The 17,482-nt window shown below is 40.2% G+C and overlaps 2 protein-coding genes across 4 annotated transcripts in view; one reads left to right on the top strand and one right to left on the bottom strand.

Annotated features, from left to right (window-relative positions):
* The first annotated feature begins 299 nt into the window (after positions 1-299).
* On the top strand, positions 300-16,375 carry MRAP2 (melanocortin 2 receptor accessory protein 2). Of its 3 annotated transcripts, none has more exons than XM_074581249.1 (6): positions 300-408; positions 2,092-2,196; positions 3,447-3,596; positions 8,552-8,651; positions 12,502-12,913; positions 13,204-16,375. In XM_074581249.1, the coding sequence occupies exons 3-5, from the start codon at positions 3,470-3,472 to the stop codon at positions 12,893-12,895; spliced, it is 621 nt and encodes a 206-aa protein (XP_074437350.1). In that variant the 5' UTR covers positions 300-408; positions 2,092-2,196; positions 3,447-3,469; the 3' UTR covers positions 12,896-12,913; positions 13,204-16,375. The 3 variants fall into 3 exon arrangements, with proteins under 3 accessions (XP_074437350.1, XP_074437351.1, XP_074437349.1); XM_074581250.1 differs by having other exon boundaries at positions 13,175-16,375; XM_074581248.1 differs by having other exon boundaries at positions 12,502-16,375.
* A 413-nt stretch (positions 16,376-16,788) lies between these two features.
* The window catches only part of CEP162 (centrosomal protein 162), a 52,442-nt gene continuing 51,748 nt past the window's right edge, over positions 16,789-17,482 (bottom strand). The window contains exon 29 of the mRNA XM_074581246.1: positions 16,789-17,119. The gene's annotated coding sequence lies outside the window, so the exon portion shown is untranslated. The remainder of the gene's footprint in view (positions 17,120-17,482) is intronic.

The raw sequence follows: 17,482 nt of genomic DNA, 5'->3' as shown, positions 1-17,482 counted from the left end.
CTTTTGGGATCTTCACAGTTTGCAAGGGGCCAACAGTTTGTTTGTTTACTCTATGAAGACTGTAAAGTGCTTAGACCCTACTGACTTAGATGTCAGTAAGAAGAATGGAAGTATGTGGAAAACAAATGTAGTTTTTGACTGAAAATTTACTAAGTTGCTTGTGTCTGCCATATTGGTACTTTCTCTTGCTCCAGAAATGAACAGTACATTGACCAGTCCACATGGATTTATTCTTGTGCATGCAGGTCAGGTTTGTAGGCGGTTGTTGCTGGTTACATACAAGACTGGTTCCAGATGTACACAAAACCAGATTTGTCTTTGTGGCCCTAGTGGTGGTGTAAACTGTGAAGGTGTGCCTCAGATATGGTATGTGCCCAGTTTTGCCTTTACAGTGACTCAGTTTGAAAGGTAAGAAGTTGTAAGCAATTGTGCAATGTGCTGATGCTGTCCACATTGAAGCAAATAGTCTAACTGCAGCAGTGTTTGATGCCCCACTGCTGCATGTGAAAGATGTGGATTTTGTGCAAATGTAGCCCAGACGTCAAACTGACTTGCTGAGGTGCCACTGGCAAGCAAGCTGTGACCTTACAAACTTTCTCAGAGTTTACAAATGAGTTCTCATGAAGGTATAATTCAAGTCCAGGAGTTGTCGTTGTGTCTCCATGGGGAGAGTCTGGGTACCTGTTGACGTCCTTTATCTGCAGAAACCAACCCAATGGTCCAGAAGAAGGCCACGAGCACTTGCCCTTTTTAGTTTCCAGGAGACTGACCTCCCTGTATCTCCTGGCTGGCAGTGCTGAACACAGCCCTGCTTTGGGGTTTCTTGAGTGATCAAAGTGAAGCTTTTTGTTGCTCACTTTCTCCTGAAAGAAATAAGCCAGGGTGAGGAAAGGCTTTCTGCATCCATACACATCAAAGTCAACAGAGGGGCTTTCATGTTTGCCTTAACTCCTGTGTCCCCCTCAAAAAAACCCTCAGCAAGGTCAATTAGATGAGCTTGCTGTCATGCCTCAGAGTTGTTGGACGAATCACTGCTGTCCACTCCTGGCAGAAAGAACCCTTTGAGTGCATCTCATGGGGGAATTCCTTCCTAGAAGCCCTTATCTGGCACCCGCAGTCCCTCCATGACCTGCTGCAGCCTGGCAGATGCACATGACAGGCTGATAGCATGCCAGCTCACCCTGCTTTGCTCTTCTTTGGGAGGAGCAAAGTCTTAGTGTCCCCTGCCCCCTTCCTGTTGGCAAATTGATCATTGTGAAAACTAAGTGGGTTTCAGTTGATAAATAGATCCATTTCTTGTTTTAAAGGATTTATCACTTGCTAGTCAAGTTTTGGTATGCGTTCAGGGTTCCGGACGTTGTGACTGGGTGTGAAGTTTACTTTTTCAGGCATATACTTCACTGTTTATTTGAAATTATTTGAAATTATTTATTTTGAGACATTCCTGCCAGTGTTTACTCACAGGAAAATAGGTGCAGAAAGACTTTTTTTTTTATATAAATTTGAAAAGCTGTTTATATTCCCTGGGTGAATTTGTGTTCTTCATTTTGTGTCTGATTCCTGTTCTTTGTGTATGGCCCTCCTCTTTACTTGCACAGCCTTAGTCAATCTAATTATCCTTAGAAAGGACTGAAGGTTCAGTTATTTTGAGTGACATGGCTATTTAAGGCCCTTCTTTTAAAGAAATTTTATCTGGATTTGACTTTGTGATCTGGTAAGTTTCATTGTCCACAGAAAAACTAATTGCAATAGTCTTATAAACTGCATGAAGTCTTCATCCTGCTGGGTTTTTATTGAATGCAAAATTACCCACAGCTCAATTTGCTTTTACAGAAAGTATTTTGTAATATGTTTCAAGTTGGAAGTACTGACTCTAGATGCTGCAGCAGATCTTTTTCACAAAGCTGTGCTCTCTTTTGGCATACATAAAACTGTCTTAATATTCTGAAAAAATTACTCTGCAAAATGCAAGTCTCTAGTGCAGTGTTGTGACAGAAATATCTATCACGACAATGTAATGATGCTTAATGTTGCATTGCAGTTTTGTTAATCTGTGGGGAAAATCACTCCTGCTTTATTTTCCTTCCGTAGTGGCATATTGAAGCTGTTTATTAGCACAGAGAAATTTAGGTTGGAAGGGACCTCTGGTGGTCATCTGGTCCAGCCTCCTGCTCAAAGCATTTTCAACTAGATGAGGTAAACTTTTTCCTTGTATCTAATTTAAATTTTCCATTTCCCAGTTTGTGTCCATTGCTTCTTGTCCTCTTACTCTGCACCTCTGAGAAGAGTCTGGCTCCATCATCTCTGCACCCTCTGACTATAATTGTAACTGTAGACAGCGCTAAGGTCTCCCAGGAGCCTTCTCTTCTCCAGGCTAAACAAACCCAGTTCCTTTAGGCTCTTGTGCATCCTGTGCTTCAGCTCCCTGACCGTCTTGGTGGCCTTCCACTGGACCTGCCCCAGCATGTCTGTGTCTTTTGTTATTGGGGATCCCAAAGCCAGATACGGTATCCCAGATACAGTCTTACCAGCGGTGAGTAGAGAAGAAACACTTCTCTTGACCTGCTGGCTGTGCTTTCATTAATTCAGCCCAGTACACACTTGGCTTTCTTTGCCACAAGGCATATTGTTGACTTGTGTTCAGCTTCTTGTCCATCACAGGTCCTTCTCTGTAGAGCAGCTCTCTGGCAGTAAACCCCCAGCCTGTACTACTGCATGGGATTATTCTCTCCCAGATGCAGGACTTTGCATTTGCATTGGTGATCCTCACGAGGTTCCTGTCAGTCCCTTTCTCCAGCTTGTCCAGGTCCCTCTGAGTAGCTGCTGTCCTCCAGCCTCTTGACTGTCCCCCTATAATCCATGAATTTGCTACAAGTGCACTCCATTTCACTCTCCAGCTCTTTAAGGAAAATGTTAAACACTATTACCCCAATGTCAGTCTAAGGGGTACTGCTGGTAACCAGCTGCAAGTTGGACTTTGGATGGATGATATAACCCTTTAAGCCTGGTGGTCCAGCCATTTCTCCATCCAGATTTTCATGGCAGCATTTACCCTAAGCCGCTGAGCCTGGTGATCTTTGGTATTTACTATTTTTGAGCTATAAAAGCTATATTCAATCTGAGGAACCTGTGTTTGATGCCTTTGTATATTTACAGACATCTGTGTGGAAGTGAACGTAGATTCTCTTCTTTCCATTGAAGAGAAGCTTGGTGTTGACTAGTAGTTGGCCAGCAAAGACTGGGGAAGGAATGGGAGGGAATGTGATGGCTTTGTCTGATGGGGCAATGATACTGGATTTTAAAGGAACGGGAGAGCCTTTTAAGTGTGAGTTGCTCTTGGGAACAGTGGCGAGGAAGAGATCCCATAAATAAGAAAGGATTCTGTATAAAATCAAAAGATGCGCTATAAGTGTGTAGTCTTTATTAACACATTTTTTTATCCACAGGTATATATTTATTTAGGTGCAAGATGTCTGCCCTGAGGCTGATTTCTAACAGAACCTCCCAGCAGGCCTTGTCTAACTCTGATTACACCTGGGAGTATGAGTACTATGAGTATGGACCAGTGTCGTTTGAAGGCCTGAAGGCTCATAAGTGTAAGTTTAGTAGAGATACATTTCATGGCAGCTGAGCTTGCCCATCTTTATGTTCCTATTCTTCATTTGTTACTGATTATTATACAAAAATATATCTTCTATTTTTTTTTGATTCTCAGCAATTAGAGTTATTACTCTGTTTATTAGATTGTTATAATAGTTTATGATTCTGTGTCTCTTTGTTGACTACTCTTCTTGTGCATGAGAGGACCACGGATTTATTGTCTGTGGTAGAAATTTGTCAATACTGAGGAATATCAGAGGATCAGGAAGACTTCATAACAGCAAATACAGCTACTGCTGCTTCTGGAGACTACTTGGTATATGATCTGTTTTGCCCTGCTTTTCCTGTTAATGCTAAAAAGGCAGCGGTGGGCAGCCTTACTGCTTTTGGTTTTTCTTTATAGCCTTAAATTTATTTTCTATGAAAGATTTAAAACAAAAAAATAAATTTCTCTTTCTGAAGAAATATCTATCATTGGGACTTCATAGGAGGAGTGTGCTAAATTGAGCACTCTGCTAATACTGGAGCTGTCTTACAGTTGAAGTGACAAGTGGAGAACAGGGACCAGGGAGATGAAAACTATGTGTAGGAATTGAGAGGAAGTTTAGCTAGGACAAGCTAGTATGGCTGGACCAACACTTACCTAAAGTCTAGGCAATGTTTTTGACTTCTATGAAATTTCTTTTTTTTTCGAGGCGCGGGGGAGAAGATAGGTGTGGGTAAAAAAAAAAAAAGTAACAGAGACTAGCTCAGATTACTGCATGTGTTTTGTAAGTGTTTTGCCAAAGAGAAGCAAATAATTTCATTTCTTTGTTTGTGAGCAGGATACACTGCGAGAGGGTTTGAGCACCAGTCTTCGAAGTCTTGGGGAAGGGTTTCCATCCAGTGCTAGAGCACTGGTCCAGGGTGGGATACCTACTTTCTGCCTCATTCATCAGGATGAGGATTCAGACTAGGAAAGAGGAGTGCTTGCAGTGGCAATCAATAGCCCAGAAAGGCTGATCGCCCTTGGCTCTGCATAGTCAGGAGGTTTTGGGGCAACTGGAAGGGTCAGAAGAAACTTGTTGAAGTTCTTAATATTTTTAAAAGAACTAGAGCTGAAGTTGCTTTTTAGCCTGAATTGTACTTTACCTTCCCCCCCCTCCCCCCCCCCCAGTCTGCTGATTACTGTCTGTATTTTTACAAATGTTAGGTACTTCAAAAATGTAGGTTAGCTTTTATTATGTTTCTACTTTATATTCCATTCTTCCACTTAATCAGAGGCCAAACCTGATTACAAAGATTACTGATTACGAAGATTAGCTGCGGTGTTATGTACATGCCTTCTTTTTAGCTCAGTGTGTCAAAGAGCGTGATGAGGAAAAAATATAAATGATAGTTACCTCAGGACTGCGGAAGGTATAGTGTCAAAACGGATCTTGGATTGCCGTGCTGAGCGTGGCAGCTCAGCTTTGCTGTCTGACTGTGTGCTGTTTGTTGAGCAGGAGGACTCTGGACAACTAATAGAATGGGACAGAAGAAACAGCTGCTTTTCCGGTGGAGCTTGATGTACTTATGAACGAGAGATTAAGAGTAGTATTGAATCAGTGACCTGGGTAGTCCCTTCTGTGCTTTTTTTTTTTCCAGTTGCTGTTTTGGGTTTGTTTTTTTAAGTGATAGATTGAAGTTGGCTCTGTTTACTTTAGTGTTACAGCATGCATTCTCAGAGGGCTGAGTTTAATCTGGTCAAGGAATAGTCTATGTTGTGGATGTCATGATATTTCTTGACATGGTATGTTCTTGATATTTTTCTTGTTCTATCTGTTTCCGTTTGAGTTGACACTGAGGAATGTGGAGGCAATGTGGTCAGACATTTAACTTCACTGAAATCCTAACCTGGGGAGGAAGGAGAAGAGATTACACTGGGGTTGTATTAGGAGGGAGACACTGAATATTAACAAATCTTCATTTTTTTGACTTACTGACTTTTTTTCTTTTTTGCCATGTAAAAAATCTTAAATCTTCTAGCCTTTGGCACAGCTGGAAGTAGGCTTATTTTAACCCCTGCTAACAAAGATAAATTTTGTAGAGGCAGATGTCACAAACAGTGAGGTTGGGGCTTTGTAGACATATTACCACTTGGAAATACTCCTTTAGGTGTGCTATTGTAACTTTTGTAGTAGCAGCAGAATTCAAATCAGTCATATAAACTGAGGTGGAAGCAATGAGAGAGGCTGCTTCAGTGATCTGGCTTAAAGTGTAGAGTTAAAATGGTGCTGTTGGCTCAGCTGCATGTTGCACAGTTGTACTGTGAGCTCTAATGAAGCCAAAGGGATAAATGGCCTGACCAGTTGGCGGGGAGGTGTGTGGTGGGAGGAGAAAATGTCGGTGGTGCCACTCCGTTTAGGTCCGAGTACTGAAAATTTGGAAGTGGCTGAGTAGGGCACTTGTTTGTGTGCTGCTCGGAGAGCAGCAAGCGCTGTTATGGTGGGATGGTCTTTGAATGCTGTTAGATACATGAATGTGAATGCTACCAAAGTCCAGAAAAGAGTCTAAAAGAAAGGAAGATGTCAAAACTGGGGTGTTAATGAATGCCTGTAGCTTATGTTGAAGGGGGAGCAGGCTCCAGTTTCAGTGGTGCAGGCTGGCAGTGACAGTTGGCCAGCTGTAAAATATCGCTGATCCTCTGTAAAATTAGAGGTGTGTGATTTTTTTTTTTTATTTTTTAAATTAATTTATGATACACAAAATATTTCACCCAGCATAAGGGCACTGTTTTGAACCATAGGTAAGATGAATTCCACAAGGGAAAGTTGGAGGCCACTTTCAGGACAATGTTAATTTAATTAATTGTAGGCAAGTGGAAGTTCCTAATAATTTAATCTATATACAAAGGAATTCAGAAGCCTATTTTCTGAGAGCAAAGTAAAACTTATGCAAAGTTACCTGTGAAGAAATATATTGACAAAACAATCTAATACATAGAAATACATTTCTTAAAAAAAAAAAAAAAAGGAAAGGAAAAAAAGCACAGGTTGGGAGAAGATGATATCTTCAAATGCCACAGTGACTTTTCAGGTATATGGCTGCAAAAAAAAAAAAAGGAAAAAGCTGTTTTACAAGCAAAAAGTATGTTCTGCCTGAGGAGAAGTGATGAGGGCAGGAACTAGAAATCAGAGAATCCAGAAAAGTAGACACCTGATGTTGTGTATATTAAAACTTCAGAAAGTAAATGGACAAAGATAGCCAGGAGATAACCTAACTAGCAGAGATATAACCAAAAACCTTTTTTTGTACCTTTGGAACAGAGGAAACCTGTGTGCATATTTTTTTTTTAGACATCTTGATAAGACTTTACATTCCGGTTATCCATGCAGTTGCATATCACTGAAGCATGTTTGAATAACTGTTAGGAAATAGTAGCTATAAATAGTTAAGTGGTAAATTTTTTAATGGGAGTATCTGTTTTTAGATGAATTTTTCAGGTACTACAAAGTCCAGTAGGATGGCAGATAAATCACGAGCTGTTGTGTATTTGTAAGGCCAAACACAAGATGCATCTTGAACCACTAAATACTGGCTATATTTCTAGAATGATTCTGAAAATAATATAGGGCTCGTAATGCGTGGAATTACAGAAATAAACTCGTATGCTTGAAGCAAAAAGGAGTATTACAAACTCTCTCTCCCCCCTCCCTCATCCCTCTGGAAACCTATTCTTGAACCACCCTCTAGTTACTTTACAAAGGTGTTGAGAGGGGAAGATGTGGCAGAGGAGAGATGGAATAAACATTGCAGTGAGAGCCTTGAAATTTAACCTCCTTAGCTTACCAGAAAAAGGGATTAAGGAGTGACTTGATTGTGATAAAGTATTTTCACAGGAAGAAAATCTCAAGTTGCAGCAGGCCCTTTGACTTCACAGAGAAAGAGCAAATGGTTTGAATTGATTTCCAGTTTCCAGATCTGCCTTTTAACGCGAAAGATATTTCACAGTGGGAGTGTGATTAACTGTTGGGGTCAAGCACCAGGCAGGATAGCTGATTCCTAGTTTTCTGGTGTCTTTAGGTAGTCCTGTAGGAGATTGAAAATAGTGGCTAAAGCTCTGTGCTGTTCCTGCTGCAGCGGGTCAGATGGATCATCACATAGCTTTACAGCTAGCAAGGATCTTTGAGTTTCAGTAGTAGATGTGTAATGAGGGGTTAAAGGTAGATCAGATACCTGCGTTGACCAAGACTTCTTGCATGTTTGTATATTAATGTGCTTCTATATTTGGCTATTGCATTGGTAGTTTCCTTTTAATTAACTGGTGGTTTGACTTCTTTTTTCCAAATGCATTTGGTTCCTCTGAGTTTTTTGTATGCAAGTTGGAAACCCAAATCAAAAAGTATTCAAAAATGTATTGTATATGTTAGTTATTGATATTTGTTGAGATCACAGATAAAACTATTTGATGTTCCATTTCTTTCAGAACTCTCTATTTTACCATTGAAAGAAAGCTAGGTCTTCCTAAACCTATTGTGTCAAAGAAATCCATCAAAATATAGAAACCTAATGGTCTTGGTCAGAAATTGTTTAAAATAGCAGTACAGTTCTGCAGGGATAGGGGTTATTGCTGAAAATCAAGTAATCCTCTTTTCTGAGTTCTAGCACTGAAGTTGTTTCCAACTGATGCTTGAATGTGGGCAGGACATCACAAAGGGAGCTGCTCTCATTTTACTAACCAAGACAATTGAGTGTCTTCCCTCTTTCATCTTCTGGTTTGTCCAGACACCAGTAAAATTCAGGCTGGAAATGAGAGCTTCAATGGCAGCTTTCTGTATAAAAATAACAATAAATCTGATTGTTCTTCTTCTCCGTGATCCAGGAATAAGATGCAAAGTCTTGGGGATTTGTAGCCATGCTATATGTGGAAGGGAACTTTTTGCAAGTGCAGGTGAAATACTGATCATCTTGTTTGTCTTTTTTTCACCAGATTCCATTGTGATTGGATTTTGGGTTGGTCTTGCGGTTTTTGTCATCTTCATGTTTTTTGTCTTGACCCTGCTGACGAAGACAGGAGCACCACATCAAGAGTGAGTCTGAAAACTGGATTAACAAATTCAGTCTGCTAAGTGGTGTGTCTGTTCTTTTGCAACCCCCAAACAAGCAGCGACAGTGCTCACATTGCAGTAGCTCGGCACCATCTTGTTCTACTCCATTCTTATGAAATTTATGAAAGGGTGTTGTCTATCCTTGTTTCAATTAATCTTTGCTCCAAGCACTTCTAGGAGACCAGTTCTGTAGAATTGCTATTAATGTGTTCCCTATTTAGAAAATAGTAGGAAGGCAGTAAAAAGGGAATAGCCGCGTGTATGCATTTTCGTGCTAAAGGAAGGTGGTGGGTAGGTTGCCAAAAAAGATGGCTTTAGATTGCTGCTCTGCAAATTAATGGGGTCATTCTAGGTAGGCTTATGTTATGATGGAGTGGAACAGAGTGAATATTGATGGAGTACATACAAATAAAATGCAGTGCAGATGTTAAATTAAGGAAGTTGAAGTCTGGAGGGTTTTTATGTGTTTGTGTCTTCAAGTCCAAAAGTAGTACCAACACTACTACTGGTGGTATTTACAAAATCTTCCCTTAATGTTGTTGCTCCCCAGAGTGTCTTAGTTTCTCCTGAGAAATTCTAGTAGATGCTGAAATACAGATCAGCCCACACTTGTTTAACACCAAGGTCCCCAGCTCTTTCCATCTGATCAGTATGTGCAGACCATGCCTTGCATCAACCGTTTATCTGCATTTGCGCAGCACGCAGGCTGTCAGTGTCCCTTCCCCTGGGAAAGTTTAAACCCACGTCTCCTCTCAGGCTTGCATGCCATAAAGTAGAAATAAAAAGCCTCTCTGGAGAGTGAGATTGCTTGCAGGCAGGTAGCAGTTATGAGAAGCTGATTGTGAAAGAAAATTGTTAGTGCTTATCACTTCCTAAAGCAGCCTGCCTATTTCTGTCTGTTGAGGGCCCTTTGCTATTTAGTCATACGTGGAGTAGGTCTGAAACTTTGTGTAATAGCACATCTCTAGAGGCAGGGCCGTACTAGGGAGTGCATATGCCTATCGTGTGCCTCTTCTGTGCTCCTAAGCTTTTGTTTCTGTGAGAAGGAAAGAAAGGCAGAAGAGTTCAGCTTCCCAGAACTGACTTGCTGAATTTCATGGCTGGTATTTTTGCCTCTCTTACAGACTGTCATAAAGTAGCCAGACCTTGCTCCCAAATCTATTTAAGTCTTTGTAAGTGATGGTGTGCTGCCTCTTTTCCCCGGAGATCTTGTTTCTTAGCTAAGCATCTGAGTCTGCTCCCACATGAATAATATGAGAGGGGAAGAAGTGATGAAGTCAAATGTATAACAAAGAGAATGTAATATGGATATTTGTCAAAAGCTTGTATACTTGTAAAAATGTACTTTTAGGTAGCAGAGGGCTGCTTGGAATCTCCCACTGTGTTTCTGCTTTCTCCATCAATTTTCTTGGAACCCATTGCCTAGGGAGTTTGTGAAAGCTCCATTTTTGGTCAAGTTTCCCATCCAGATAACTTGATCTGAATTAAGAGTTGGCATTGCAGTGATCAGGGGAGAGACCTCCAGAAGTCCACTCCAGTCTAAATCTTAATATGTTTGTTGTTTTTTTTTTCTTCGGTTGCTGAAGAGAGTCCAGTTATTCCTTTCTGTATTTGTTTTAAACTTCCTTTGCAGTGGGTGCTTGAATGCTTTCCTGCTGAGTTGGCACCCTTAACAAATTTGAGCACTGTTTTTTCGAGATTTGGTAACCCAATGTGTATGGTACTGGAATATGCTAAGGGTAGTGAATACTATTGTTTCCTCTCTTTTTTTTTTTAATGCATAGAAAAACTGGAGAACACAAACACCTACCTGTAAAACCAGTGCAGACTGTGGTTTTAGTTTATATCTTCTGTCTTTATACCTGACTGGATTCTTCATGACTCATTGTTTCATTAGTCGTCTGTCTTACAGCCCTCCTTTAGAAATAGATGTTAATGGGGTTCTTAGGTCTTGGGAGAAAGCCATTCTGATTGATGGACATGTCTGACTTCAGTAAGTCAATTTGGCTGTTCTTTAAAGTACCATTAGTTTGAGAGATAAGTGTAGCTGGGTTCAGATGGATGGATCCAAAGTAGAATACTCCAATTTTTCTAGTAGTATGCTTTTCTTGGTTCAATATAAAGGGGTATGATAGCATGTACTTTTCAAAATTGTACAAGATGTTCAGAATTGGGTACATTCTTGGACCAGAAAAAATGGGTCAGGATACGGATGGGGAGAGGTAGAAATTTATTTACTTGTGGAAATGGTGCCTGTTGCACCATTCTTTTGTTTGCTTGCACGTTAATATGTGTAGAACATTAGCTTGTGTGACAAAGAATTGTGTTGACAATCTTCCTGAATTTTTGCCTGAAAAGTATTCTCGTTCATCACTTGGGAGAAAATAGTATGCTATGTTTGTTTCCGCATTTAAAAGTGTCCTTAAAAATGCATTTGTTACATGTGTTCATGTAACCTATCTGTACAAAATATTGGCCCATGTAATCTCAAAGCGTCATGCAGCTATTGAGACAGGTTGTACAGTTAGTTGCAGTAAAGGTGAAATGACTGAATTTTTTTTTTTAAGAAATTGGTTGGTTTCAATTAAGATTCTGGGATGAAATCCAGATGCAGATCCACTGAACTAAAATCTCCTTCTACAGATTCAGTGTTTGCTGAAAACTTAGTCAGGGAGGTTTTTCAGGTTCATGGTAAAACTTCTGGATTGGTACTAAGGATCTGTTTAGATCCCCCAAGTTCCCTTTGGGATGCCAAATCCTGCTATTTTGGAAGACTGGCTACTTATTCCTTTCCATGATTTGCCAAGTATTCCCGGTCGCTTGAGGGAGTGTTGAGAGAAGGGGTGTTTTAGCTATCGAGGAATCTCCAGTGTCAGTACCAAACCAGTATGCCCCTGTTAGAAGGGTATACTGGGCAAAATGGTCTGTACCCTGACAGCGTACTCAAGTCCCGCGGGCAGAGTCCAGAGCTCAGTACTAAATCCAACAGACCGGATCCCAGCATCGCAGGCTGGAAGACTGCCAGAAAAGGGAGCTTGTGTTAGTTCATTAGCTACTGCTTGTTTGGAGTCGTTTTCAGTATGTGCAATGCTCAAGGTATTGGGCATTCACCTTCCTGCTCTCTTGTTGGCAGCTTCTGGGATTCGGAGGATTCTGTTGGCCCAAATACTGTGAAAGGGATTTGATTGTCCAGGTGGCTCTGCTCCTTCCTGCAGTAAAACTGGGATTTCTGAGGCTGCTTTTCTTGTTTTGAGTGTTCTGAAAAGATAATACGCTGAGGTATACTTGTGTGCTGTAATAAGCAAGAGAACAAGACTATGCAAGTTTCTAGTCAAGATCTAAAAAAAAAAAAAATCCTCCCCAAAATACACGTAATGTTTGTGAATTTCAGAATCCAAAAATATCAGTGTATTAGATCACGTGTTCTCTGCTCGTGAGCGCAGGATTATTCTGTATTGTATGTCCTCAACATTCTGGGTCACTATAAAACTTTTATTTTTACTTTTTACTACGTGATATCAAGAGGAAATATTGAAGAGTATGTCTAAGCTCATTCCGTGAGCTGATTATTAAAGTATTTAGATTACTAGAAGTGCTGTTTAACAGTGCTGGCATGGATAACTTATTCTCATGGAAAATTATTGTGACAAATCAAGACTTAAAATAGCTTCAGCAGAAAATAATAAATAGTGCTGGCTTTCAAATTCTGTTGTAGATAAACTGTAGGGTTTCCCTTCTTCCTGATAATAATGGTTACGGAAACCCAATTTGTTGTTAAGAACTCAAATAGTTCTACTTCTGTGCTTACTGTATTTTTCTTTTTCCTCCTTAGCAATGCAGAACCCTCTGAAAAAAGATTTTGCATGAATAGCTTTGTGGCAGATTTTGGAAGACCTCTAGAGTCAGAGAGGGTCTTTTCTCGTCAAATAGCTGAAGAATCCCGGTCACTTTTCCATTTCTGTATTAATGAAGTGGAACATTTGGACAAAGCAAAACAAAGTCAGAAAGGTCCCAGTTTGGAGAGTCATATCCACTTCCAGGAAGTTCCCAGGAGCAGTGGAATGTTTGAGGAGGACCTAAATTGTCTTACAAAATTTAACATTCCTAACTTCGTGAACACAGAGCAGAACTCTTCACTAGGTGAGGATGATCTCCTCATCTCAGAGCCACCAATCATTTTAGAAAGCAAATCGGTCATGCAGTCTTCCCATCGGATCCTTGACTGAAAAGTCTTTTACTTTAAGGTAAACATTCCTGTTATTGTCCACTTTAAAGCCTTTCTTGACTTTCTGATATTTTGACAGAAGGTATTCCGGACCTGCACTTTTTATTGTCTGTAAGACTGGCTGTGCTGACAGAACTCGATTTAGACAAAACACTGAATGCATTATTCTGATGCCTTCTGTGGTCTAAACCTTTTGCCCAGCATTATGTTTGCGTCGTGATTTTTAATTTTTTGTTGTTTTGTTTTGTTCTTTGTTTTGTAAATGACTGCTTATGTCCAGCTTCTGAAGGATACCGTAACAATTTGCAGGGATGGTGAAGGCCGGAGCGTGGCATTGGGAGGTTTGTGAAAACTCCTTGGCCAAGAAAAGCGTAAACCTCAAATTAAGACTGAAGCAAAGAATCAAGGAGGCAGCCCCTGGGGAGGTTCTGCAGCTTCTGCCACTCCCAAAAAGGACACCTGAAACTGGGCAGCACAATGGATATCTGCTTGGCATTAACTTCAGCTTCTGATTCCGAACTGCTTCTCGGTGCAGGTTAAACTCAACTTACAAAGCTTATAGAGGGAATTGCCTCTCTCATATTAAATTGTTCGGTTGCAGCGTTTACAAAATGCTACCACCACCTGCTGCTGAGTAAAAGCAAATTGGTGCCTGTAATTACAGTACTTCAGAGTGATATTCTGACAGCTGCCCAGTGATGATCTGCAATTAGTATTCTACACAAACAGTAATTTGATTTTGTTTTGTTTTGGTGTTTTGTTTTTTTTTTTTAAATTGCTGATGCGAACTTCCAGTTTGGGAAGTGCAGGATTCAGTAGCTAAATCACAGGAAATCAGATAAAAACTATTCTTTTGCCAATAGAGTTGTTATATGCAAATAGAAGTGGTATGTTAAGCTGGTGTTATGCTTTGCTTCTAGGCTGAAGCTTCTTATGCTTTTTGGCTCTATAGCAGCGCTTTCTTGACTAGTGGGCCAATGAAGGGCTAGCAGGCCTCGACTTGTTGAGAGGACCAGCTCCAAAGGCATAGCTGAGCTGCACTTGCTCCATCTTCTCATACTGAATTGAGAAGGTGTTGCAACCACAGCTGTTCTGCCAGGGGGAGGTTTGTTAGGGGACCGAATAGGTGTGATTTCAACTATGAAGCGTATTGTTTAGGGAAGGAATAAGGTTTTGAACCTTGGCCAGTACTTAAGTTACGTTTTAGCTTTCTTCAAGACATGGGTAACTAATGGCCAAATGGTTTTAGGGCAAGCACATAGGATGCAGAGGAACCAGCTTCAAACCCTCTGCTGGATTTGGAGTAAGAGTGCTCTGCAGGGTGTTCTTAACTGAAATGAAACTAGTGGATTCAAGATACTGTGCCTGACTGGGTTTTCTTGAAACTAACCTGCTTTGTATACAACACCTTTGTGTCAGAGTGAAAACGTAGCAATGGCCTACTGATACATTCTTCAGACACTTAAATGACGATGAATTAATTCTTCCTTCACTTGACAAATAGAAAAAATAGCAAATGGGTTGTGCATTTAAAGAATACACGGTGTGTGTGTGGGGGTAACCTCTTTTGATTTTACCTACTGTGCCCTTATTATAAACCACTTACACCTAAAATTCCTGTTTTCAAATGTGATTCTTGCGCTACTTCCTAGTGTTTAAAGTAATGGGCTTATACTTAAAGCAAAGCAGAGACTGTTTAAAACTAGCAGACTGTGGTCAAAAATAGTTCCCGAGAGGACTGAAGTGAGCCCTGTTATAAACGAGCGTAGCTGCATGGGTTGCAACATAGGTCTCCAGTGTGCTGCTTCAGGTGCAGAACAGGCCTCCTTTTACAGTTAGTACTTGACCACGAGTGAGTATGAAAGCTGTAGCTGTGGACTTCCCTTTTTCTCTTCCCAATTAAAGAAATTTGGGAAATCTGCCTTCTGAGTGTGGCAACTGCTTGCTGCTGAGGCACCTCAAACAACTGTTAGCTATCTAATTAACGGTTAAGCTTTGTCTGAACTGAAGCTCAATATTGTTCTTGCTAACAAGCTCTGGGATTTCTACTCAATGTGGCTTTTATAGCCTATTTCTGGATAAGTGAGCTGCCTTCAGTGATATTAGATCTATTTTATTTTTTTTTCCCTTTGCCATGCCTAAAACCAGAAATGCCTCTTCAATGAGGGGAAAATCTGTGTAGAACCTATCTCCTCTGCAATCAAGAAATGAAGCTTATTTTTAAAGCATTTAAAATTAGGTTTCAAAATAATGCAGGTCTGGCTTTAGAAAAAGACAAGCTTGTTATTCCCAGTGGGCTAACCTAAGCTCTTCTTCTGCCACCTTAAATCTTTGTGGCTTTTGTTTAGGTATGTAACGGCTATTTTGTGGAGAAAGGAGAAGTATTCATGTGTATGGATGCTGGTGACAGGTGACGCCTAGATGAAAGGTATTTACTAAAATGATCAAGGGATAATACCAACTTAGCTTAGAACACGTTTGAATTGTATTCTTAATGTCCTTCTGAAGCATGTATTAATCCTGTAAAGGTATTTAAGTGTTTCATTCCTGCTTCTGTTCTTCCCTGATGGCCCTACTTTTTCCATCTTATCTCCCTTCTATCTTTAAAGTCTTTCATGCCGCTTTTTACGGAAAAATAACCTGGCAGTCCCCGCTGCACAGCTTGCACGTGACTTCAGAAGCACTGTGGCAGCGGTACAGTCTGATCCAGGTTTTTCTTCTGCATTAGAGCAGAGTCAAAGGCAAAGAAAAGAAAGAAACTTTCTGCAGTCCTCAAAAGCAGTTATATTAAAAAGGAGAAAGAAAGAACTGCTTTAAGAACTAATAGGCACAGTGTTTTGCCTCAGGAGAAAAGGGATTGGTATAATTAACCAGCTTTGTATAACGTGTTCAAAAAATTACATCTTTTCCCAGAAAACCAACATGAGTTGGGTCACTATGAAGTGAACAGAAAGTGTTTTGACCAGCGTAATCCTTCAAAACAAATACTTGGAATGGTGTTTGAAAAAGGAATTATTGCAAATTTTCTTACTGCTTTGGCTGTTTCAGAGCCTCTTCTGAAAACTCACTATAAATGTATCACCTGTGCTAGATTTAACTTCATGGAGAGTTTGCCTAAGATAATGACATATTTCTTTGCATAAACATGTATTATATTCTGTAAGAATGTACAAGGTCAAGTTATGTATTTCAGTTTACAAAGGTGAATGTTTGTGAAATGCTATTCTGTGTAAATGAGTTTTAGCTATGTACCTGTTTTTTAAAAAAAAAAAAAACAAAACAACACAAACACCCCAAAACAACCCTACAATCTAAAATCAGAAAATGCCTGCTCCTAAAGAAAAGGAAAGGTAAAACCGTGAACTAAAATCACTAAAATCCAGTGAGGTACCGCCCTTGGGGCTAAAAGGTGAAGTGATGTGTATTTGTCATGCAATTTAGTATTTATGCACCTGAGTTGTAGATCTTGAATACTGCTAATAGTAATGTTTTTTGCCACTGATTAAAAGAACCCCACCAGACCCCACACAAGCCCCTGACAAGGGAGGACACTCCTTTGTCTCACAAAAGCACGTTCAACTGTGCTTTTTCCCTTCCTCCTCTGCCCTGTCCTCCTGGCAGTGAAAGATGACAGAGCTAAATAAATCAACTGGAGGTACTGCAGAGCCGGACTGAACTTACTCCGAAGTAGCCTCAGGTAGTGACAAGCAGCAAGGATAACACAGAGCCTTGTACTGCATGTTCTCCAACAAGAGCAAGAGTTGGAGGGGCTAGGCTTGCTTATTTTTGGACATGAGATATGTAGTTAGCTGTATGAGGGGCTAAACGCTATGATTCAAAGTTATAAGAGGACTTTCTGGTCAAGAGCCGGGGCCACGCTTCCCTGCAGAGTTGCATTTGCACAGCTAGTGCTAGTACATGGATCGCTTCTCTTTTTTTTTTTTTTTTTCCAGACTCAGTTGAATACTGGATATAGTGGTAGACTTCAAAATGTATTATGTACTATCAAGTAAAGTCTTAATCCATGATAATTTATTTAATTTGTTACATGAACAATTTTGACATTTCAAATTTAAATAGAACACACTGCTTATGTCTCTGCCACAAGTGCCATGATGAGATCTGATATTCTTCTGCAGACCCTGTTTTCCTCTCTTGAAGCAAAAGTCTTCTCTGTTAATCTAGGTCACTGAGTCAGCCAGCTGCTCACTTGATTTCCTAAAAACTTCAAACATGACAATTCAAATTATTATACTCCAGCTGCTTTGCTGTAAACAAATGAATTCCAGCTAAACATAAGGCAATCAATCAAAGAAATGATGATCTTCTAATCCGTTCACCACAATGTTTCCTGGAAACGCGTGATGAAATAATATTGTAGAAAAGGAAAAACATACACAAGGAGTATATATAATTCTTTCTGAAAGAGCCCACTGAAATCCTCAGTGGAATACAGTAAAAGCTAATGACCTGTTTCATCAGCCTTTGCTCCGTTTCAGGGTATTTTCCCCTTTCTGCAGTGTTGACAGCTGGAGTCAAGAACTAACAACTGTATCAGGGAAGTTAAACCTTGGCCCTTAGTTCTCCA

This window comes from Larus michahellis, chromosome 3, assembly GCF_964199755.1.
Source record: "Larus michahellis chromosome 3, bLarMic1.1, whole genome shotgun sequence".
Classification (NCBI taxonomy): Eukaryota; Metazoa; Chordata; class Aves; order Charadriiformes; family Laridae; genus Larus; species Larus michahellis.
Note: the sequence above shows the minus strand (reverse complement) of the source record. Positions and strands in the feature narration are given on the sequence as shown.

Coding starts and splice junctions, on each gene's coding strand:
- MRAP2 (XM_074581249.1), top strand. CDS start 3,470: ATGTCTGCCCTGAGGCTGATTTCTAACAGAACCTCCCAGCAGGCCTTG. Junction 3,597..8,551: donor AGGCCTGAAGGCTCATAAGT/GTAAGTTTAGTA, acceptor TTTTTTCACCAG/ATTCCATTGTGATTGGATTT. Junction 8,652..12,501: donor ACAGGAGCACCACATCAAGA/GTGAGTCTGAAA, acceptor TTTCCTCCTTAG/CAATGCAGAACCCTCTGAAA.